Source organism: Physella acuta, unplaced genomic scaffold (assembly GCF_028476545.2).
Source record: "Physella acuta isolate Inbredline_101_S28 unplaced genomic scaffold, ASM2847654v3 ptg000072l, whole genome shotgun sequence".
NCBI lineage: Eukaryota > Metazoa > Mollusca > Gastropoda > Physidae > Physella > Physella acuta.
Window position 1 is genome coordinate 54,016 of NW_026731592.1, and position 24,510 is coordinate 78,525.

The following is a 24,510-nucleotide window of genomic DNA, read 5'->3' on the forward strand; positions in this document are numbered from 1 at the left end:
TGAAAGACTATGGTTCGGTGTTGGTACACAAACAATACAGCTGTCAGGTACAGGTGAATGTTTCCTGACTTGTAAAAAAAAAACAATAGTTTGCAAACAAATAATAAATTATCAGCATTGGTTATCACAATTTAAAAAATCATTAAAAAACCTATTGAATAATTTATCATTATAATAATATTTTGTTTGAAAAATGAACAGACATGAATAATATGACTAAAAAATGGAATTTCTTACTTGATAACACCACATCATAAATACAAACAACCTCTTCACAATGTTCAAAAAATGACTCACAATTCACTGGATACATAAAAAATAGATTAGTATAATCTATATAGATGACCTGAGCTTATAAACAATGTAACAGATAAATAATTTTTAGCATAAAGAAGGATCAAGGTAAAAATCACATGAAAGCTATTTGACATGAAGCAACAAGATATCACTGACGTCACCTGCAACCACCACTCAATGGGCTGCCATCCAAGCTGTCGGCCATCGGGCTTCCCGCTGACACTAAAGTTTTATCCGAGCTTGTGCTCTCATCATTTTCTCCAGAGTCTGGGCTGTCAGGGGATAACTGCTCCTCTTGCATCTTCCGTCTATTGACATACAAATTGTCTTTCCATTAGTATAATTCACTGACTACATTAAATGTTTTCACACGCTAAAATTTTAGTTTTTAAATTTAACTAGAAATGTTAATTAAATAAAGTAAGCATTACAATAATTAAATCACAAATACAATTTTAATACTTATATATTATGAGCAAAAACCCTCTTTAATAGAAAATTAGGGATTAAATTTTAAAATACATAGTTAATTTTAGGATTAAAAAAAAAATTGTTGAAGAAGTAATAAATGCTGGAGTTCTTTGAGAATAAAGAGACACAAGTCAGAAAATGTAATTATAAAATATCAATTTTACATGGGAACTTATAAAAGCAAATGAAAATCTAGGATTTCTTTTTTTAAAAAATGAGTAGAAATCATAAATAGCAAAACAAAATTAAAAATAGGAAAAGGTATAAAAAAAATTTATTGAGAAAAGTAGAGGGTTAAACCAAAAATTTTGTCCCACCCTAAAACATAAAAATACATGCATACTTGAGAAACAGCATAAAAACTAGGAATATGGGTAAGATGTGCATAATTTAAATTTTTATAAATTATTTCAGCTAATTTAGATAATGTAGCTGATCTTATGCAAATACAAATAGTTTAAGCACCAAAAGAATCCCTCAAATGTCCAGGAGAGGAAAGAAACAAAGGTGGTTTATTCACTTAGACTGTAAATTCTACAGCAACCTCTGTCTGCGACTCCCTTCTGTGAAATATCCAACGGTTCCTGAATGCCAATTTCTTTTGTATAGCAAGGATAAATTTTTTCTTAACTCTTTTAAATTTGTTATGCACTGGGCGGAGCTGTAAGCTTATTGTGTCAAATATCCTTGAAGAAAAATGCCAACATTAAACATACATCCCGTCTTTAAACACAATTATGGCAAAATTCTCAAAACTTAATTCCTATTCACAGTGTATCTTTGAACCGTGAACACATCAAAGAACCCAAGACAAATATTACTTCAAAAGCAAAAGATTTTTAACACAATTTTTCCACTAGACTACCAACATCTAGCTTTACAGAATGAAAACGTGTATGGCACGAACCTGGCTTCCATGCGTATACACTTAGGGCACTTATCAGGAACAAAACATCCTTTATGGTAGCAGGACTGACAAACTGAAAAGAAATCAAATTCATAAACTAAGCTAGACATTTGTTAACCAATCCATCTATCCTCCCCAGATTAAACCTAACATAGCACACCATTACTAACCCCACTAACAGATCAAACCCAACCCTCCATCAGATCAAACCCAAACCTCCACCACAATAGAACCCAACAATCAACCCCATTAAAACCCAACCCTTCACCCCCAATAAAACCCAACACTCCAGTGAACCCCAACCTTCCACCCCAATTACAACCCCCCCACCCCACCAGATTGAAGCCACACCTCCCCCTGATATACCTGTACTAAAACCTTACCTTGACAGCTGACAACAGACTCCAGCTGGAAGGGGAAGATAACCTTGGGGTCATGACACATCCCGCAGATGAAACCTAGGCCTTGACACAGCTGGTGACACAAGGTAAACAAAGCAATGACGTCAGGGCTCAACGTAAACACATCAAAGTAAACTCAGGTACCAGAGCTTTATAGTAGACACATCAATGGCATCTGAGCTTAAAGTTAACAAATGTGACTCTTAACTCATGACAAGCAGCTTGATGCTTGTTTTGGAAAAATTAAACAAACATGCTTGCAACAGAAATATATGCACTTAAATTGTCTGTCATCATATGTTAAAGAATTACCTGACAGTCTTCTACATGAGACAGGGCTAGAGAAATAAAAGCCTTGATGTGGCTCAGCATGGCTCCTGTTTTCACCTGAAAGGAAATATAGGGAAAAAATATTGGTACAAGGATAGACCATACAGATCTTTTGATAAAAATGATTTTTTGCTCTACACTATTTTTATCACTTAATTCAATACTCACACCATTGAACTATCTATTCCCAATATTTCAGAATTTTAAAGAAAATTTTATCCATCTACTACAATGAATGTATCAGCAGCGTAGTGTAAGATGTTTTAAGGCTTAGACAATAAAAAAATTATATGAATGATTTTAGCCTCAGTGTATAGTTATAGAGAATGTAAAGTGTGTTTATCAGTGAGTTTACCTTAACAAAGTCGTCCATAGAGTAGGCGTCATCATTGCTTATCCAATGGCTGGGTAGTCTCCGCATCTCTTTCAGAATTCTACACAAGGCAATACAACAACGTTAGACAGTGAATTTTTAAAAGGTTTAATTTTTATTATTGTTGCTTTAGTGACATCATGTCATAATATCAGAAATGTAAATATAAAATGATTAAGAAATTCTTTATTATTATTTTTCAGAATAAACAAAAGAATTAAATTATAATATTAATATAATGCAATAAATTAATCTGTTGGAGACCTAAGTGTGAGGGTGTCAGGATCTCAATAGAATACACAACCAACACGATTGAGGCTAGGTATCACAGTATCCTTTATTTCTCTTCAACGCGCCACCTAGTCCCACATCAACCTGTCTGCTTTCACTCCAACTTTCAACTGTCCTCCCCATTCATACCACCTTTCCCCCGCTCACAACACAGCCACTGTCACCCAACCAGTCGCTTCCCTTGTACCCTCGTTCATTCCGTACAACAACATACACATCAACACACCTGGCCTCACATCTCACTACATGATACATACACACACGCAGTGATCCGTTCCACATATTCACCTTTCATACACATTACATCACCACACTAAGGTTGAAACATTTGTGACTGGGTGTTTTTTTTTTAATTTGATTCTTTAAATTTAGAGCCTTGTCATTGTATTTTTCATTATTTGTCTTAAGTCATAGGGTTCAAATATATATATATAGGTTGAGAAGCTAATGATTTCAGTGCAGAAACATTTGAAAAAATAATAAATTGAAGTCTCGCTTTTAAAGTTAGAGGAGTCACTAGTTATTTGGGAGTTAAGAGGAGTCACTCTAGACATTTTACTTGGGATCTCTCTTTTAAAGTTAGAGGAGTCACTAGTTATTTGGGAGTTAAGAGGAGTCACTCTAGACATTTTACTTGGGATCTCTCTTTTAAAGTTAGAGGAGTCACTAGTTATTTGGGAGTTAAGAGGAGTCACTCTAGACATTTTACTTGGGATCTCTCTTTTAAAGTTAGAGGAGTCACTAGTTATTTGGGAGTTAAGAGGAGTCACTCTAGACATTTTACTTGGGATCTCTCTTTTAAAGTTAGAGGAGTCACTAGTTATTTGGGAGTTAAGAGGAGTCACTCTAGACATTTTACTTGGGATCTCTCTTTTAAAGTTAGAGGAGTCACTAGTTATTTGGGAGTTAAGAGGAGTCACTCTAGACCTCTTACTTTGGATCTCTCTTTTAAAGTTAGAGGAGTCACTCTTACTTTGGATCTCTCTTTTAAAGTTAGAGGAGTCACTCTTACTTTGGATCTCTCTTTTAAAGTTAGAGGAGTCACTCTTACTTTGGATCTCTCTTTTAAAGTTAGAGGAGTCACTCTTACTTTGGATCTCTCTTGCAGACACCCAACAGGGACTGGAGATGGACCAGCTGCTGACGACACTCTCTAATGTTCTCCAGCCCTCGGACGCGTCGGTACAGCGACGGGTTGATGGTGTCCACGTGGAAGAGAGGCTCCGCCCACATTTTCTCCAGCAGGGTGTATGAGAATGTGGCTACGGGGTAGCGGTTGAAGTGCCAGCGCTCCAGTACATGCCCAGGTATGATGGAGGTCTCCCCTGTGTGACAGCACTGACAGAAGTACTTTCCCAGGTACTCACAGTACTTGTACCTTTTCATCAAAGCTGGGGACAGCGGAACAATTTTTATTCTCTGAATATTACAAGCAGAATTAAATGTATAGTAAACAAAAAGTTTTTTTTTTCAGCAACTGCAATACTAGAGATAGAAAATTTTAAAAATAAACATACTCTCAATTAAATGTTTACCTAGATTCAGGTGGTCAAGACAAAGAATAAAAGAAGACGGATTTTTACAAGATGAAAAATGTAGGAGAATAGTAAAGAGATAGTGGTTAATGAACCTATCAATATCTTTCAATGTAAAATTAAAGACATCTAGCTAGTGGCTGATTGATAAAATGGTTAATTAAATTTTTAATGAAGACAGTGAGAATGCTTTTCTCTATACCTGGATCCACCCTCAAACCACAGCCAGCACAGCGAAAGTTTTGCCGACTCATCACAACAGATTGCCTGAAAGATACAGATGGTCCCATTGTAAACCAATGCTGATGACATTATACACATGTATGGGTTCTCATTTTTACAGAACTCCAATTAATTTTTAACCTATACTATAGCTACTTAAGCGTACTAAACTTTAATTTTAATACCATGATTTATAGAAACACCTTTATTGTAGTTCAAAAAAATATTTTATTATTATTTTGTAAATCTCATTAAAAATTTCCATTCCAACCCATGATAAAATAAAGCATGACCTACTTTTCAGGCGGGTGAACACTAAATATAATCTGTGCTCTGGGTGGGGCCCATTCCATGTTGCCTCGCAGTCGCGTCTGCTCAAGATTTGTTACGTTATTAAAATACTTGTGTAGTTGTAAGGCTACATTAGGTGGAGCGTATGTGACATAAGGAAGTGTTCATACGATAAAATGGTTCATGTGAGGAGAGAAACATTTTACATGATGAGAGAAAGGGTTCTGTAATGAAAGAAATGGTTCATGTTGTGTGAAAGAGTTTGATAAGAGACGGGTTAGATTCTTAACTAAATATTTGACCAAACTATAACATAGCATATGTCAGATAAACTTTTAAGCTGGTGTTAAGCTAAAGAAAGAAATAAACCAACTGTTTAGTGTTAAAGAAAGAAATAAACTTAGTGTTTAGTGTTAAAGAAAGAAAGAAATCAAGTGTTTAGTGTTAAAGAAAGAAAGAAATCAAGTGTTTAGTGTTAAAGAAAGAAAGAAACCCACTCTGTTGGGCGTGGCCAGAACTGTACTGTTGACATCATCTGGTGAGATGGGGATGGAAGACGGCAAGGGAAGCAACTGCCAACAATAAAGTTTAATATTAGACATTACATGGAACAACTTTCAGTGAATCTTTAGTAAAGAGATGTGTTAAGTTTTATCAAACTAGTGTTGGTCAGTGACTTACACTTTGAGGGGCATCTCTTTCAGAGACCAGCCATTTCAGTTCCGAAGCTTTTGGGAGATGTTTTTCAGAAAACTTTTTTAGCAGCGAGATGGCGATGGACTCCGCTGATCCAGGGTTGGTGGATTCTTCAAAGTTACTGCAAGAGGCAAGTTAGCATTAGAGCAGGTACATTTACAAAGTTTGATTCAAAATATTAGCATTAGAGCAGGTACATTTACAAAGTTTGATTCAAAATATTAGCATTAGAGCAGGTACATTTACAAAGTTTGATTCAAAATATTAGCATTAGAGCAGGTACATTTACAAAGTTTGATTCAAAATATTAGCATTAGAGCAGGTACATTTACAAAGTTTGATTCAAAATATCTAAGGCCTAATATGGATAAGCTACAATTTTATACAACATTATCTGTAGCCTGACATACAAGTTGACTAAGTTTTAACTAACATTTCTAAGGCCTAACAAACATGTTGCATAGTGCTCATTCAACATACCTAACATATAAGTTACAAACTTTATTCATCTACCCTAAGAACTACATGAAAGCTTATGGTAAAGTTTACCTGATCTTCACAATCTGTTGATTACTGCGTGCTAGTTCCACTTCTGGAGGTGAAAAAAAAATTATTATTAAAGCAGATATTATAAAGTTATTTATAATTTATTTTTTAAAAAGTTTATTTATTTTTTATGGCATTGAAAATGTTACTTTTATCTTGTGTATTTATAAATTGACTGCTTAAATTTTAATTTTTAATATATTTATTATTTATTGATCAGAGTGGTCGGGCATTAATGTGCATGATGGCTAGACAGAAAGTTTTGGGTTCAATGCCTGTGTTATAATAAGTACTGATACATGACTACAATGAATTAATTACCATACCATATTAGCGCTTATTGATATTTCAGGGTCTATTTAAAGTAAAGAATCAGAATGTGTAAAGTTATTAGCAGTGGAAGGTATTTTTTTTTTGCATTGATAAATTGGCGTGACAATGTTTTTAGCAAGCAGAAAGTTTAGTTGATAAAGTTAAAGAAATGTGGAGACTATGGTGTTTTTAGCAAGCAGAAAGTTTAGTTGATAAAGTTAAAGAAATGTGGAGACTATGGTGTTTTTAGCAAGCAGAAAGTTTAGTTGATAAAGTTAAAGAAATGTGGAGACTATGGTGTTTTTAGCAAGCAGAAAGTTTAGATGATAAAGTTAAAGAAATGTGGAGACTATGGTGTACACTAGTTTGTACAGAAAAAAAAACACTAGAAATCATGCAGAGATGTTACTAGAAGCTTTAAAACCTACTCAAAATAATTTTTAAGACTATTACAAAGAAAAATAAGATAGAGTACATGAGCAACAAAGTCTAAAATTAGAAAATTAAGCAACCGATCTATAAATATTGAGATAGCAGAGATAGCAATATGAAAACAAAGCAACCAAGTCTATAATGTGAAAACAAAGCAACTGATCCAAAAATGTGGAAACCAAGTCTTTAGTGTGCAAACAAAGCAAACAAGTCTATAATAACAAAGCAACCAAGTTTATCATGTGAAAACAAAGCAACCAAGTCTATGATGTGAAAACAAAGCTAGGCATAAACTAAGGGAGAAACAAATAATGTCTGGAGAGAAAAAAGATCTACAGCACACTGCCAGGCACCTGAGTAGAGGGATGCCATCGACAGAGCCAGGCCACTGGAGCGTAACTCTGCCAGGTTTCCATGGCTGTCAGATGACACTGGGGAGGTAACAAGGGCAGAGAGTCAAGGGGAGGTAACAAGGGCACAGAGTCAAGAGGGAGGTAACAAGGGCACAGAGTCAAGGGGAGGTAACAAGGGCACAGAGTCAAGGGGAGGTAACAAGGGCAGAGAGTCAAGGGGAGGTAACAAGGGCACAGAGTCAAGGGGAGGTAACAAGGGCAGAGAGTCAAGGGGAGGTAACAAGGGCACAGAGTCAAGAGGGAGGTAACAAGGGCACAGAGTCAAGGGGAGGTAACAAGGGCACAGAGTCAAGGGGAGGTAACAAGGGCAGAGAGTCAAGGGGAGGTAACAAGGGCAGAGAGTCAAGGGGAGGTAACAAGGGCAGAGAGTCAAGAGGGAGGTAACAAGGGCAGAGAGTCAAGGGGAGGTAACAAGGGCAGAGAGTCAAGAGGGAGGTAACAAGGGCAGAGAGTCAAGGGGAGGTAACTAGTGCACAGAGTCAAGAGGGAGGTAACTAGTGCACAGAGTCAAGGGGAGGTAACTAGTGCACAGAGTCAAGGGGAGGTAACAAGAGCAGAGTCAAGGGGAGGTAACTAGTGCACAGAGTCAAGGGGAGGTAACTAGTGCACAGAGTCAAGGGGAGGTAACTAGTGCACTGAGTCAAGGGGAGGTAACAAGTGCAGAGGGTAATGTAACAAGTACATGAAATCAAGGGAGGTAACAAGGACACAAGATCAGAGGAGATAACAAGGGCACAGGGTAAGAGGCAGGTAACTAGTACAGTGGGGGTAACAAGGACACAAGGGGACTTAAATAGTTCCTAAGATAGGGGGAGGTAAAAAGTACATTAGTTCAAGGGAGGTAACAATAACACAAGGTCTGTGGGAGATAATATAAGTATACATGATCAGTACATAATAACAGGGGGATAATATAACATGTACACAATAACAGGGGGAGGTAATATTTCACTTCAGATCAGGGGAGGTAACAGGTGCACAAGCTCTGAAGAAGTACATTTACACAGGATATGTACACAATGGCATGGGAAGAAAAGGGGAGATAATGAGTGCACCAATCAGGAGAAACAACATTACACAAATTCAGAGAGGAGTTAACAAAACCTATGTAACAAATACATTAAGGAAAATATTTTATGGCAACATTTTTTTTCTCCATTTTCTGTGGAAAAACTGTGAGCTATTAATTCACATGTACACTCAGGGCTGATTAAACCCTTAAGGTTATCAGATGGTGTAAAGATAATCAGTGGATGAATTTGTTTCCATACACATATGAAACACATGGCTCAAGTCTGACTACTCACTGTTTAAATCAATGTTTCTGTCATCATCATCGTCATCTGATGTTGAACTGCCTGTTGGAGAAAATCAAAGAGCTGGTCATGCATAAGGGAAGACAATACAACATTGTTGTGGTCTTTTGGAAGAAAATACCACATTCCATGATCTTGATCAAAACAATTACACTTATGTAACACTACATACAATGCCATCACCATTACATACCAGTGATGTCACTACATACAATGGTATCAACATATACAAGGATGTCAATATTTAAAAAATGACCTTTAAACAGACCTGAAGAAGAAGAGATGTCATGATCAGCTGATGACATGACCTGACAGTTTGAATCATCTGGAAAATGTCAACATGAAATTGTTATTTGTGGCTTACATTTACACAACCAATCTTTTATCCATGATTTGGTTCTTTAAATGTTCAGCATTAAAAAAAATGCAGCACAAATTTCACAGTTTGAGAGACATGAAGACTACACGATTACTTACACACTCTACTTCATCTGCTCAATGGATTTGTAGGTCTAAAGAGGAACTTAACACACTAACATACACTGTCACACACCCTCACACAATAGCGAACCTAGTTACCCACACACAAAACCAAGAACAGAACAACACAATAATCTATTGACCAATGACCTACACACTAACCACTGCAGAGATCCACACAAATCTATTGACCAATGACCTACACACTAACCACTGCAGAGATCCACACAAAGCTATAGATAGCAACAAATAAAGTGAGCCACAAAATGACCTAATACTTACTTTCTGTCTGTCCATCACTACTCAGGGAAGGAAAAGGTCGACCTTTCTGGGAAAACAAAATACATCAAATTTTATAAGTCAACAGAAATGCATTTGAGCACCTGAATTTTTAAAATTTCCATAACATAAAAACATAAGGGTATAGATAGATTATGGGAGGGGTGTTGTACTTACTGAACCTAAAGTAAAATCTGAACCCAGACTTGACTTGAGACTACTCTATGTGTTTCTGATCCTATGACAACTTACCGCCAGCATTTTTTCTCGTTTGCGTATGCGTATCCTCTGCCTCAGCTCGTGGATCTCCTCATCAGATGAGGAGGATGAAGAGGACGAGGTTTGCCTCCCTGTGGCCTGTTTCTTCATCATACGGCTCCACTTCATGGCTTCAAATGCTGCAATCAGGGCCTCGGATATGTGGAAGTGGGCGTTCTCCTGTAGTAGTGGGGGTAGGGGGGAAACAATATAAATTGTAGATAATTAGTATTGGATAAATGCTTGAGTATGTGGGAAAATAATTCTTATGAAATGTTTAGGAAAAGAAAAAAGGAATAGAGTTTTTTATTAACAGATTGTCTTTCAAAAATTATTTCTTTAATATTGATATTTGGATTTAGATAAAAACTTGTGTTTTTAAAATTAAAACATTTTGGTCACTAATGTAAATATTTAGTACTTCCAATAAAGTTCTACATTTTTTGGCCTTATCTTAGGACAGACAATCACGCTATACTTAAAACAAAAAAAAACGTAATGCAACATGATGTAAGCGCTGGTGCAGGTAGCAGCACTGGCTGCACCTGGTGCCTTCTCACCTTCTCCAGGTTGGCGCAGGTGTTGAAGTCCTGTGACGAGAGATAACTCATTAAACTTTGACCCTCCACTGGCTTGGTTAGCGTCCCCTGATAGCTGTCCCATCCTGAGGCTGGAAGAGAGATTGGTCAGTAACTAAAATAGGTCGCAACTTAATCAGGTCTCTCTAAGAGAGATTGGTCAGTAACAAAATAGGTCGCAACTTTATCATGTCTCTCTAAGAAAGATCGGTCAGTAACTAAAATAGGTCGCAACTTAATCAGGTCTCTCTAAGAGAGATTGGTCAGTAACAAAAATAGGTCGCAACTTAATCAGGTCTCTCTAAGAGAGATTGGTCAGTAACTAAAATAGGTCGCAACTTTATCATGTCTCTCTAAGAAAGATCGGTCAGTAACTAAAATAGGTCGCAACTTAATCAGGTCTCTCTAAGTCAAGAACAAACTAGGTCAATAATTGATTAGGTTAAAGGTTAGGACAACCAAAACATAAACACAGGTTTAGTTCCCAGAGAATGGAATCCCCCACCAGTCTACTATTTACATCAGCCCAAGAGTCTTCTATTTACTTGTAAATCAGGGATGTTCTAGTATTCTTCCTACCCCACCCAATCTGATACAAGGGACAAGGCCACCCCCCACAACTGTCCCTAGTCCCCACCCACCCACCCCATCCACGAGCACATGTCTGCCACCTTCACTCATCACAAACTGTTGTCCCTTTCTTCTACCAAACTCCCTCCCTCCCCATCCTAAGAAAATGTCCCCTCCCTTTCACCCTTACTCAAAACAAATGTCCCCAACCCCTAACAAATGCCCCCACCCCACCCCAAACAAATGTTCCCCACCCAAACAAATGTCCCCCACCCCAAACAAATGTCCCCCATCCCAAACAAATGTCCCCCACCCCAAACAAATGTCCCCCATCCCAAACAAATGTCCCCACCCCACCCCAAACAAATGCCCCCACCCCACCCCAAACAAATGTCCCCCACCCCAAACAAATGTCCCCCATCCCAAACAAATGTCCCCACCCCACCCCAAACAAATGCCCCCACCCCACCCCAAACAAATGTCCCCCACCCCAAACAAATGTCCCCCATCCCAAACAAATGTTCCCCACCCAAACAAATGTCCCCCACCCCAAACAAATGTCCCCCATCCCAAACAAATGTCCCCCACCCCAAACAAATGTCCCCCATCCCAAACAAATGTCCCCACCCCACCCCAAACAAATGCCCCCACCCCACCCCAAACAAATGTCCCCCACCCCAAACAAATGTCCCCCATCCCAAACAAATGTCCCCCACCCCAAACAAATGTCCCCCATCCCAAACAAATGTCCCCCACCCCAAACAAATGTCCCCCACCCCAAACAAATGTCCCCCACCCCAAACAAATGTCCCCCATCCAAAACAAATGTCCCCCACCCCAAACAAATGTCCCCCATCCCAAACAAATGTCCCCCATCCCAAACAAATGTCCCCCACCCCAAACAAATGTCCCCCATCCCAAACAAATGTCCCCCACCCCAAACAAATGTCCCCCATCCCAAACAAATGTCCCCCACCCCAAACAAATGTCCCCCATCCCAAACAAATGTCCCCCACCCCAAACAAATGTCCCCCATCCCAAACAAATGTCCCCCATCCCAAACAAATGTCCCCCACCCCAAACAAATGTCCCCCATCCCAAACAAATGTCCCCCACCCCAAACAAATGTCCCCCACCCCAAACAAATGTCCCCCACCCCAAACAAATGTCCCCCACCCCAAACAAATGTCCCCCATCCCAAACAAATGTCCCCCACCCCAAACAAATGTCCCCCATCCCAAACAAATGTCCCCCACCCCAAACAAATGTCCCCCACCCCAAACAAATGTCCCCCACCCCAAACAAATGTCCCCCACCCCAAACAAATGTCCCCCACCCCAAACAAATGTCCCCCACCCCAAACAAATGTCCCCTCCCTTTCACCCTTACTCAAAACAAATGTCCCCCACCCCAAACAAATGTCCCCTATCCCAAACAAATGTCCCCTCCCTTTCACCCTTACTCAAAACAAATGTCCCCCACCCCAAACAAATGTCCCCCACCCCAAACAAATGTCCCCTCCCTTTCACCCTTACTCAAAACAAATGTCCCCCACCCCAAACAAATGTCCCCTATCCCAAACAAATGTCCCCCATCCAAAACAAATGTCCCCTCCCTTTCACCCTTACTCAAAACAAATGTCCCCCACCCCAAACAAATGTCCCCTATCCCAAACAAATGTCCCCCATCCAAAACAAATGTCCACCATCCCAAACAAATGTCCCCCACCCCAAACAAATGTCCCCCACCCCAAACAAATGTCCCCCACCCCAAACAAATGTCCCCCACCCCAAACAAATGTCCCCCACCCCAAACAAATGTCCCCTCCCTTTCACCCTTACTCAAAACAAATGTCCCCCACCCCAAACAAATGTCCCCTATCCCAAACAAATGTCCCCTCCCTTTCACCCTTACTCAAAACAAATGTCCCCCACCCCAAACAAATGTCCCCCACCCCAAACAAATGTCCCCTCCCTTTCACCCTTACTCAAAACAAATGTCCCCCACCCCAAACAAATGTCCCCTATCCCAAACAAATGTCCCCCATCCAAAACAAATGTCCCCTCCCTTTCACCCTTACTCAAAACAAATGTCCCCCACCCCAAACAAATGTCCCCTATCCCAAACAAATGTCCCCCATCCAAAACAAATGTCCACCATCCCAAACCAATGTCCCCCATCCCAAACAAATGTCACCAAACATTTAGAGTAATGCCCCTTAGTAATTGGGGGTCATCTAAAAATAGCCGTGTATTTATCCCCATATGGCTAAGTGCGCAGCTGGAGCACCCGGTCACCTGTAGGCCCATCACGTGACCGAGCACTCTCCGACCAAGTTCTATGTTGATACGCCAGTTTGTTGATGTTGACATGACACAGCTGACCTTTGACCTCGCCGGTTACTCACTTGTTTAGAATGTTTTGGGCCATCAATAAACAGCTGTCACGTGACATCATCACACGATGTATTGATTCGTGAGTCGGTATCGATACGCTACGTGTGTGGGGAATGTGAGTGGTGTGTGGGGATACACAGGATTAAAGGGTGAGTGTGTGGGGAATGTGAGTGGTGTGTGGTGATACACAGGATTAAAGGGTGAGTGTGTGGGGGATGTGAGTGGTGTGTGGTGATACACAGGATTAAAGGGTGAGTGTGTGGGGGATGTGAGTGGTGTGTGGTGATACACAGGATTAAAGGGTGAGTGTGTGGGGGATGTGAGTGGTGTGAGGGGATACACAGGATTAAAGGGTGAGTGTGTGGGGAATGTGAGTGGTGTGGGGTGATACACAGGATTAAAGGGTGAGTGTGTGGGGGATGTGAGTGGTGTGAGGGGATACACAGGATTAAAGGGTGAGTGTGTGGGGAATGTGAGTGGTGTGGGGTGATACACAGGATTAAAGAGTGAGTGTATGGGGGATGTACACACGATATCCCACATCGCATTTTTTCGAGAGTTCGTGGCGGTGCATTACGTGTGTAGGGAGGGGGGGGGATGTAGAGGGCAAAGGTGACGGCTAGATTTTCTTCTAGGTGTGTATGATGAAGGGGGGGGGGGGGCAGTGACAGGCCAAAGAGTAGAAATAATTAGCTTATAAATAAATCACAACCGTAAAACAGCCAACATGTTTACAAAAAGACTTGTCTACTTTGTGCACACGAAGTAAAGTTTGGTCACGCGCCCACAACTCCAAGCAGTACTGATGTATCTGGTCATTCAACCAGCATGCGGGCGTGCTAGAGGTTAGCTACAATGTAGCCTTCATTCACCCGACTCTTTCCACGTGGATTACTTGACACAAAACGATGTTTTATACGCGGTGATAAAGATGACACCAAACTTAACATCATGGTTTGTACTCGGTGACACCAAACCCTGCAGCCTGGCTGCAAACGATGTCATGAACACACCCCGTGTGTGCATGCAAAGACCAACACACCCAACCCAATCAACTCACATGTAAAAAATATCCAGAAACAGTTGCCCATAGCTGCTCCACGAAATGTTCATCTTACCACTGGACTACACAAACACAAGGCTTTGTCCAACCGGTAGACGTTTTACAACTTGTGTTAACTTGATCAACGAAATGTTAACACTAAACCAACGAAATGTTAACTTGATGAACGAAATGTTAACTTGATGAACGAAATGTTAACTTGATGAACGAAATGTTAACTTGATGAACGAAATGTTAACTTGATGAACGAAATGTTAACTTGCCCAACGAAATGATAACTTGTCCAACGAAATGTTAACTTGTCCAATAAAATGTTAACACTAAACCAACGAAATGTTAACTTGTCCAACGAAATGTTAACACTATACCAACGAAAGAGCTATATTGCAAGTAAAATGTTAAAAACTTTAACATCGAAATGTTAACTTGATCAGATAAGTTAACTTGATCAGTAAAATGTTAACTTGCTCCCTGAAATGTTAACTTGGCCAGTTAAACTGTCACCAACGAACCCCACACTTGACCAAATACCAGAACACAGAAGCACGTTTCTAGTCCCAGTGTCAACTGCGTGACGTAACATGAGTTATATCCATGGAAATATATCCACACAAAAATCCACACCTCATGTCCATGGCATACGACCTAGGCTATCAATCATCGTTCAGCAGACGATGCAAGAACTCAGATCTAAAACGAACGGGTTCACTTCTGCGTCCGCACGTTGCGCTGTAAAACTTTCGAGAATTTTGGTTTTCGATTTTTACGAATTTAAAAAAAAATTAAACGAATCGATCAATCTGAATCATTCGATTTGAACGTGTGTTGTTGATCAATGAAAAACTTGAACAGACGCTTAGAGCTAAACACTCATGCGCGTGCGTGGCAGACACGGTTGACGGAAAACACAACTCGTCTGCTAACACACTAGACGCTAGTCCGTACGCGGCAAAGCATAACAGCGGGAATAAAAAGAAATAGATTTTATTAACTGTTTCCCTTCCGATTGACGAGGCGGGATACAAACGCCAGCTTGCCGTGGGCATCTCACTCAGGCCACATAACGAAAGTACGTCAATAACTGGGGCACAGATCCACAACAGATGGGGCCAAGATTGTAAACAAATCCCGTCAATAAAGGCGGGAACGCACAGGGAGACAACCCAGTTAGAGGTAAACAAGGGAAGTGATTTATTTCATATTGTGGTGTATTGTTTACTGTACCTTTGGCTCAGGTGTATTTAAACAAATGTACTTTTAATTAGTACATTAACCATAACAAGATGCAGCAAAACTGCTAATATCGATGACGTCCCTGAGTCCACCCAGCTCTGATGGGTACTTGACTCACGTTAGGGAAACAGTGCTGACCACATTATCCCAATGAAACAGAAGAAATCTACTTCATCTGCCTCAGAAATATATAGAGAGGTAAAATCTGGGATAGGGAAGTAAAATATACGCGCTGAGGTTGGGGGGGGGGGGGGGGGGGGGGGGGTAAAAAATAGGCCCTGTGGTAGTGAAGTAAAATCTATACCCTGGAGTGGGGGGGGGGGAGGTAAAATCAAGACCCAGGCCCGTTCTGAAATGTTATACAATCCAGGATGGAAAATAAGGCTACCTAGCTATGGGCTACATTATAAAGTACTGTAGCCTTATCCTACACATTAAGAGATCTAGTATGCTACCCAGTTGTGTGCTACATGCTGAAGATAGGCTACATGGTCAAATGCTACATTAGCTGACATGTTACCTAGTGGAGCTAGCATTATGCTACACGTTTGTTGGCTACCCAACAGGGCTACCACTACTCACCTCTCATACAGGTCTGATGGCTACTCTCTGATGACGACAGCGGCTGACGTCTGCCCACAGGGGTAGCAGCATGCGGCTCCTCTATCCTCAGGGCACTAGTGTCTGACACCCAGCGCTTGTGCCCCAGCCTCCTGCTGACTGGCGGCACCGCCTCTAGCTTCAGGGTGCCATTAGAAGGGTTGGTCACGGCTGGGCCGGCACCGTGGGGGGTGTCTGCCTCTTCAGGTTTCCCAGACGCAGACATGTTCCGGTCCAGTGAACCTGCTGTACCAGGCTGCTCAGGGACGTACACCTGACCTGACGACCTGCCCGGCTTTGTGAAGGGAGAGGTCCCTGGGCTTGACATGTTGTACAGGTCCACCTCCGCCCATGGACGAGGGCTCGCTGGGTTGGATGAAGGTTTATCTAACTGCCAATCACAAAACTGATTTCCCCGGCTAGCTCTCCTGCGGGGAATCAACTGTTCGGAGACGTTGATAGCAGGGTCAGATTTGACGCTGTTAGCTCGCAGTAAGCTCGTGTCTGAGTTGATACTGAAGCTGTTAAGCTCTGAGCTAGATGTACAATGTTTGAAGGAGTCAGCCAGCCTGGACCCACCCCAAGCGCCGCTGTTCTCCAAAACTCCGCTGCCCCTACTTTTAAACACGGAGCTAAATTTAAACTTCAGGCCGCCGTCTGTCTCGTCCACCTCCGTGGAAGATTCCAGACTTGCAGAGTTTACAGAATCACATTTTGGTGCCACCCCAAATGAATTGTCGTGCATCTGGTAGGAGGAACAGGGAGAAAAATCCATTGAAAGACTTGGCTGACTTTTGACAGAAAAACAGGAATCAGTTGAACGGACGAGAAAAGATTCGGAGTTGCCGTGGTAACCACTTTCATTGAAATCTTCTGCTGTGTTTTGTTCATGTGGCAAGCCGCGACAGTGTGGATGGTGGAGGCCGTCAGAACACTGACAGCCGCAGTGACTGGATGACATGGATGAATCCATTTGATCGGATTGTTCTTCTAGTGACTGTTTTCTTACATCAGAGCTGGCAGGCTCGTCTATTCTAAGCTGAAGTATATCAACAGCAGCATCTTCACAATTATCCTTAGAGGACAGCTGCTCTGACTTATTCCTCATGGCGGTGAGGTTAATCTGATTGTTTTGCTGCACGGTGACAGACGTGTGTGTCTGATCCAGCGTGTGATCTGGATCTACCCTACTGTGGAGTCGGTGAAATGTGTTGGAGTGCTGGATGTTCCTCATGGCATCGGATAGCGGATCATGGCTCCGCAGGTTCTCCAGCAGACCGGGGGAATCCAGAGAGTTGACGAAGTACGGGCCAGACAAAATCTTCTGCTGCACCAGACTGGAAGCCCCCAGGGAGGGGTCCACGGACAGGGACAGGTTGGAGTTGCTCATCATGGACGAGTAGTGCACTGAAAGTATAGTCAGATCCTATACAGGGGGCATAACTCACAATTAAAGCAAAGATCTACACAGGGGGCATAACTCACAATTAAAGCAAAGAATTAAAATAACTATAAAATAAACTACAAAATAAGCTTTCAATTTTGAAAAACAATTAATATTTTTTTTAGACTTTACATGTATGATATTCAAGACTCATTGTGGTTAGGGAGTTTAAATCTAGTTAAACAAAAGTACTATTTTAAGCCTGATCCGGAGAATAACTGTATTAAATATATCTTCTATCTACATACTATAGATACATTTTTAATTAAGTAACTATAAAATAAACTGAGGTCAACAACCTCCAACTGCACTAGTAACCTAATCAGCATCACGTACACTACATTAATCACAGTCACGGTTAATTAAGTCTACTAAAAAAATGGCTCATACATCTACCACCCCCGCGCATCACCTAGGCTCATTAAAGACTGTCCCGTTCTCCCATTGACAAGCCACCCATTGTTCAAGAAAGTGACATTACCATTTAGATGGGAGTTACGGTTCCCCATGATGTTGTCGTGGGTTGCTTCCCTTGATGTGTATGATGACCCAGGTGGGTGTTTGGTTTTACCTTCAACAGACAACCTACGTGGGTCAGTTTGACCTGTTCTACGTGGGTCAGTTTGACCTGTTCTACGTGGATCTGACTGACCTGCACGCAGCTGGAAAGATATGAACAATGGAATCATATTAATTAAATTAGCATTGAAATATATTCTTCATATTTTGATATTCAATATAAAAATAATAATATTTACATTCGAGTTAGAACATAAAACTCTTCATTTTTGTGCCAAGTTTGTAACAGAAAAAACAAATTTTTGAAGCTTCTCCTGATTCCAACTGTACGTACTATGGCACAGTGTGATGATGTTATTCCAACTGTACGTACTATGGCACAGTGTGAGCTGTCTGATTCAACCCTCAGTCAGCTGATCCACGTACAGGTGGCAGATTTACATAAGGACTGTCACACCAGGCCTGACATGGTTTCATTATCTTTCTGGGTCATCAACGTTTGAAACATTGACTAATATGGAGCAGGTTGTGTGTGGCTTGTGTTGTGAGTGTGGGTGGGTGGGTGTATGTAGGGAGGGGGGGGGCAGCCTGTGCTATTGCAGTGGTTCTAAGTTAGGAGGTGCTATAGAGGTTTTCCCTGAACTTTAGAGCTACAGCAGTGGTCCTCAAACTTAGGGCTACAACAATGGTCCTCAAATTTAGGGCTACAACAGTGGTACTCAAATTTAGGGCTACAACAGTGGTCCTCAAACTTAGGGCTACAACAGTTGTCAAGGGCTACAACAGTGGTCCTCAAACTTAGGGCTACAACAGTGGTCCTCAAACTTAGGGCTACAACAGTGGTCCTCAAACTTAGGGCTACAACAGTAGTACTCAAACTTAGGGCTACAACAGTTGTCAAGGGCTACAACAGTGGTCCTCAAACTTAGGGCTACAACAGTGGTCCTCAAACTTAGGGCTACAACAGTGGTACTCAAACTTAGGGCTACAACAGTGGTACTCAAACTTAGGGCTACAACAGTTGTCAAAGGCTACAACAATGGTCCTCAAATTTAGGGCTACAACAGTGGTACTCAAACTTAGGGCTACAACAGTGGTACTCAAACTTAGGGCTACAACAGTGGTACTCAAACTTAGGGCTACAACAGGGGTACTCAAACTTAGGGCTACAACAGTGGTACTCAAACAGTGAACATCCAACTGTGACAAGAGTGGTGAACAAAGCAACACAAGCCATACAAGCAGTAAACCTCGAGTAATTCATTCATAACTTTATGTATCCCTCAACTGTCTGCATTACTAGCACCAGAGTTTTAAGCTGCACCAAAATCCCTGGTGCAAAAACCTCACCACCCTCTGGCTCTAACCACCAGCCTATCCACACAACACCACCATCTGGCTCTAACCACAAGCCTATTCACAAAACACCACCACCCTCTGGCTCTAACCACCAGCCTATCCACACAACACCACCCTCTGGCTCTAACCACCAGCCTATCCACACAACACCACCCTCTGGCTCTAACCACCAGCCTATCCACACAACACCACCACCATCCTGGCCCTAACCACAAGCCTATCCACACAACACCACCACCCTCCTGGCCCTAACCACAAGCCTATCCACACAACACCACCACCCTCCTGGCTCTAACCACAAGCCTATCCACACAACACCACCACCATCCTGGCCCTAACCACAAGCCTATCCACACAACACCACCACCCTCCTGGCTCTAACCACCAGCCTATCCACACAACACCACCCTCTGGCTCTAACCACAAGCCTATCCACACAACACCACCCTCTGGCTCTAACCACAAGCCTATCCACACAACACCACCACCATCCTGGCCCTAACCACAAGCCTATCCACACAACACCACCACCCTCCTGGCTCTAACCACAAGCCTATCCACACAACACCACCACCATCCTGGCCCTAACCACAAGCCTATCCACACAACACCACCACCCTCCTGGCTCTAACCACAATCCTCTCCACACAACACCACCAACCTCTGGCTCTAACCACAAGCCTATCCACACAACACCACCACCCCCTGGCTCTAACCACAAGCCTATCCACACAACACCACCACCAACCTGGATCAAGAAACCAACAAAGTTTGGGCTAAAAAAAACAAGAAAAAGTCATCAAACAAGAACTGACCAAATGAGGGTTGATATCCACAAGTAAGGCAGGCTTGTTGAGCTCTATGGCCCGAAAACAAATCTTCATAGCCTTAACATAGTCAGGCTGACAAAGGAAGGCATCATCTGCAACAAAATAACATAAGCTTTACCTTATGAATACCTACATAATATTTTGATAAGGCATCATATACAATAAATAGAAACATACATTTTAACCATATGAACACCTACATAATATTTTGTAATTTGATTTTCAAATGTTAATTACATAGAACACTTTTTCTACAAGTAAAATTGAACACTTTTTCTACAAGTAAAATTGAACACTTTTTCTACAAGTAAAATTGAACACTTTTTCTACAAGTAAAATTGAACACTTTTTCTACAAGTAAAATTGAACACTTTTTCTACAAGTAAAATTGAACACTTTTTCTACAAGTAAAATCTTTATACACTCCACCAGAATAAACCAGAAAGGCTTACGTACACTGAGAAATTGTTTCAACCCCGTTACAATCACATGTTACGTCCTATCCAACATTTCACGTATGCACATCAACAAGCCAAAGCTAAATGAACTTGGCACCATCACACATCAAACATTTGATCGACTTGTGAAAATATTCCTACCAGTCGAGTGGCTAGTGAGCTTTAAACTGATCCCGTCAATTACTCACACTCCCAGGGTCAATACCCTGCCTGCGCCAGGTGTGCTGCGTGACAGGTGCTCAAATTCTCCGTCATCCAATAGCTAGCCAAGGCCAGACCTCAAAGTGCCTCAGTCAAGCACAGCATCAAAATATCATACTCAAGCACTGCATCAAAATATCATACTAAAGTGCCTCAGTCAAGCACTGCATCAAAATATCATACTAAAGTACCTCAGTCAAGCACTGCATCAAAATATCATACTAAAGTACCTCAGTCAAGCACTGCATCAATATATCATACTAAAGCGTGTGGTATAGATGAAGTGTGTAGCGGCTCTAAAACCTGGACAGTGATCCCTATGACAAGTTTCTTTAATACAGCTGTTCTACATTAGTTATACAACCAACAACAACAAGGTGCGTGCAGGTCTATTTATAGCCACGGGTCAAAACAATGACTAAGAAAGGAAAATTGTTTAACAACAGGTTTAATGCTGAACATACTGGCAGATGCTGTCTTTGTCATCTAACTCATCTCACCTGCGCATCATCTGCACTATTCTGATGGGTTCTATTTTAAGATCTGGTGGGAATAACACCTTTTTGTTTTTAAAAAAAAAAAGTTTAACACATTTTTTTAGCTTACATTCATTACATGCTGTACTAAACTAATACAAATTTGGAAACTTTCTTTTTGAATATTTTTTGCTTATGTAATTTATTATTTTAAAAGACCAACCGAACTGGACCTTTGTAGTCAACCATCTAAGAGTGCTGTTACTGAAGGTAATTAACAACTGTCATGAAAAAATTTAAAATTTCTACCCATTAGATGACCAGCTGATGGCCAGATAAAAGTTTCTGGACACTTGCCAAAATCAATAGCTCAACAGAATAAATACTTGAGAGGATTACTGCAGTAGAGAAGGGGGAGCTGTGAACACTAGGAGGGGAACATCTGGTACAGTAGTTAAGCTGTGTTCATCAATATCGACATCCATTACATACATCTATTACACACATCCATTACATCCACTACACACACACATTACATACATCCATTTCATCCACTACACACACACATTACATACATCCATTACATCCAGTACACACATCTATTACACACATCCATTACATCCACTACACACACACATTACATACATCCATTACATCCACTACACACACACATTACATACATCCATTACATCCACTACAAACATCTATTACATACATCCGTTACATCCAGTACACACATCTATTACATACATCCGTTACATCCAGTACACACATCTATTACATACATCTGTTACATCCAGTACACACATCTATTACATACATCCATTACATCCAGTACACACATCTATTACATACATCCGTTACATCCAGTACACACATCTATTACATCCACTATATAGATACATTCCATACATCTATGAGACAAATCCTTTTTGTAAATCCATTACAAATATCCAACCTAACTCATACACAGTAAACCAACTTACACCATACACAGTAAACCAACCTACCCCATACACAGTAAAACAACCTACCCCATACACAGTGAACCTACCTACCCCATACACAGTAAACCAACCTACCCCATACACAGTAAAACAACCTACCCCATACACAGTGAACCTACCTACCCCATACACAATAAACCAACCTACCCCATACACAGTGAACCAACCTACCCCATACACAGTGAACCTACCTACCCCATACACAATAAACCAACCTACCCAATACAAAGTGAACCAACCTACCCCATTCACAATATACCAACCTTCCCCATACAACAATCAGGGCCTCTACCACACTTATCAACCTACCATGATACCAGGCATGCAGGTGACCTCTGTCAGCAATCAGGGCCTCCAGCTGCACCATCAGGGTGTGGTCGTGGACTAACTCCCTCAACCACCACACACACCACACTTATCAACCTACCATGATACCAGGTCATCAGGGTGTGGTAATGGACTAACTCCCTCAACCACCACACACACCACACTTATCAACCTACCATGATACCAGGTCATCAGGGTGTGGTCATGGACTAACTCCCTCAACCACCACACACACCACACTTATCAACCTACCATGATACCAGGTCATCAGGGTGTGGTCATGGACTAACTCACTCAACCACCACACACACCACACTTATCAACCTACCATGATACCAGGTCATCAGGGTGTGGCCATGGACTAACTCACTCAACCACCACACACACCACACTTATCAACCTACCATGATACCAAGTCATCAGGGTGTGGTCATGGACTAACTCCCTCAACCACCACACACATCACACTTATCAACCTACCATGATACCAGGCATGCAGGTGACCCTCTAGCTGCACCATCAGGGTGTGGCCATGGACTAACTCACTCAACCACCACACACACCACACTTATCAACCTACCATGATACCAGGTCATCAGGGTGTGGTCATGGACTAACTCACTCAACCACCACACACACCACACTTATCAACCTACCATGATACCAGGTCATCAGGGTGTGGTCGTGGACTAACTCCCTCAACCACCACACACACTACACTTATCAACCTACCATGATACCAGGTCATCAGGGTGTGGTCATGGACTAACTCCCTCAACCACCACACACACCACACTTATCAACCTACCATGATACCAGGTCATCAGGGTGTGGCCATGGACTAACTCCCTCAACCACCACACACACCACACTTATCAACCTACCATGATACCAGGTCATCAGGGTGTGGTCGTGGACCAACTCACTCAACCACCACACACACCACACTTATCAACCTACCATGATACCAGGTCATCAGGGTGTGGTCGTGGACCAACTCACTCAACCACCACACACACCACACTTATCAACCTACCATGATACCAGGCATGCAGATGACCTCTGTCAGCAATCAGGGCCTCCAGCTGCACCATCAGGGTGTGGTCGTGCACAGATTCACTCAACCATGTAGCTGCTGAGTCCTGGCCACTGAACTTCTCCTGGATGGCACCTAATGTAGGTGCACTACTAAGTGCACTGCTAGGTGCAGTGTTAGGTGCAGTGTTAGCAAACTGCCAGAAGCTACTCGTGGGCTTAGATTTTCCCTGCAAGGATGTGACACATGATTCAACTAATGTACACAGGATTCAACTCATATATGGCAACATTTATTTTCTAAACTTAAGTCATTGAAAATACAAAAGGTAAGTTTTCACATGCCTGTATAAATTTTTAAAAAACTCTATTAATTAAGATTTATTTATGTGCTCAGTAACAAACACATCAGAATATTTTATTCAGGGTAAAGTTAAAGGCTAATATTCTGTAATTCCACTTGGTGATGTAGATTTTACATTTACGTTTCAGTGTTAAATTAGTTTTTTGTTTATTCAAGGCCTAAGCCTAACAGAATGGCTAATATTTTAAAAACTACTTGAC

At 41.5% G+C, this 24,510-nt stretch overlaps 1 protein-coding gene across 1 annotated transcript in view; it reads right to left on the minus strand.

Moving 5' to 3' along the window:
• Window positions 1-479: 479 nt before the first annotated feature.
• LOC131952629 (run domain Beclin-1-interacting and cysteine-rich domain-containing protein) overlaps window positions 480-24,510 on the minus strand; it is a 28,899-nt gene continuing 4,868 nt past the window's right edge. The window contains exons 3-25 of the mRNA XM_059315377.1: window positions 23,948-24,176; window positions 22,894-22,998; window positions 20,428-20,534; window positions 18,216-18,396; window positions 16,273-17,697; window positions 10,411-10,520; window positions 9,845-10,030; window positions 9,596-9,641; window positions 9,102-9,158; window positions 8,825-8,875; window positions 7,458-7,535; window positions 6,364-6,406; window positions 5,800-5,935; window positions 5,616-5,690; window positions 5,125-5,198; window positions 4,808-4,872; window positions 4,161-4,461; window positions 2,762-2,840; window positions 2,389-2,463; window positions 2,059-2,149; window positions 1,676-1,748; window positions 1,289-1,454; window positions 480-605 (exon numbers count right to left, since the gene is read on the minus strand). Coding sequence (XP_059171360.1) covers window positions 1,289-1,454; window positions 1,676-1,748; window positions 2,059-2,149; window positions 2,389-2,463; window positions 2,762-2,840; window positions 4,161-4,461; window positions 4,808-4,872; window positions 5,125-5,198; window positions 5,616-5,690; window positions 5,800-5,935; window positions 6,364-6,406; window positions 7,458-7,535; window positions 8,825-8,875; window positions 9,102-9,158; window positions 9,596-9,641; window positions 9,845-10,030; window positions 10,411-10,520; window positions 16,273-17,697; window positions 18,216-18,396; window positions 20,428-20,534; window positions 22,894-22,998; window positions 23,948-24,176 — 3,753 coding nt within the window. The 3' untranslated portion in view covers window positions 480-605. The remainder of the gene's footprint in view (window positions 606-1,288; window positions 1,455-1,675; window positions 1,749-2,058; window positions 2,150-2,388; window positions 2,464-2,761; window positions 2,841-4,160; window positions 4,462-4,807; window positions 4,873-5,124; window positions 5,199-5,615; window positions 5,691-5,799; window positions 5,936-6,363; window positions 6,407-7,457; window positions 7,536-8,824; window positions 8,876-9,101; window positions 9,159-9,595; window positions 9,642-9,844; window positions 10,031-10,410; window positions 10,521-16,272; window positions 17,698-18,215; window positions 18,397-20,427; window positions 20,535-22,893; window positions 22,999-23,947; window positions 24,177-24,510) is intronic.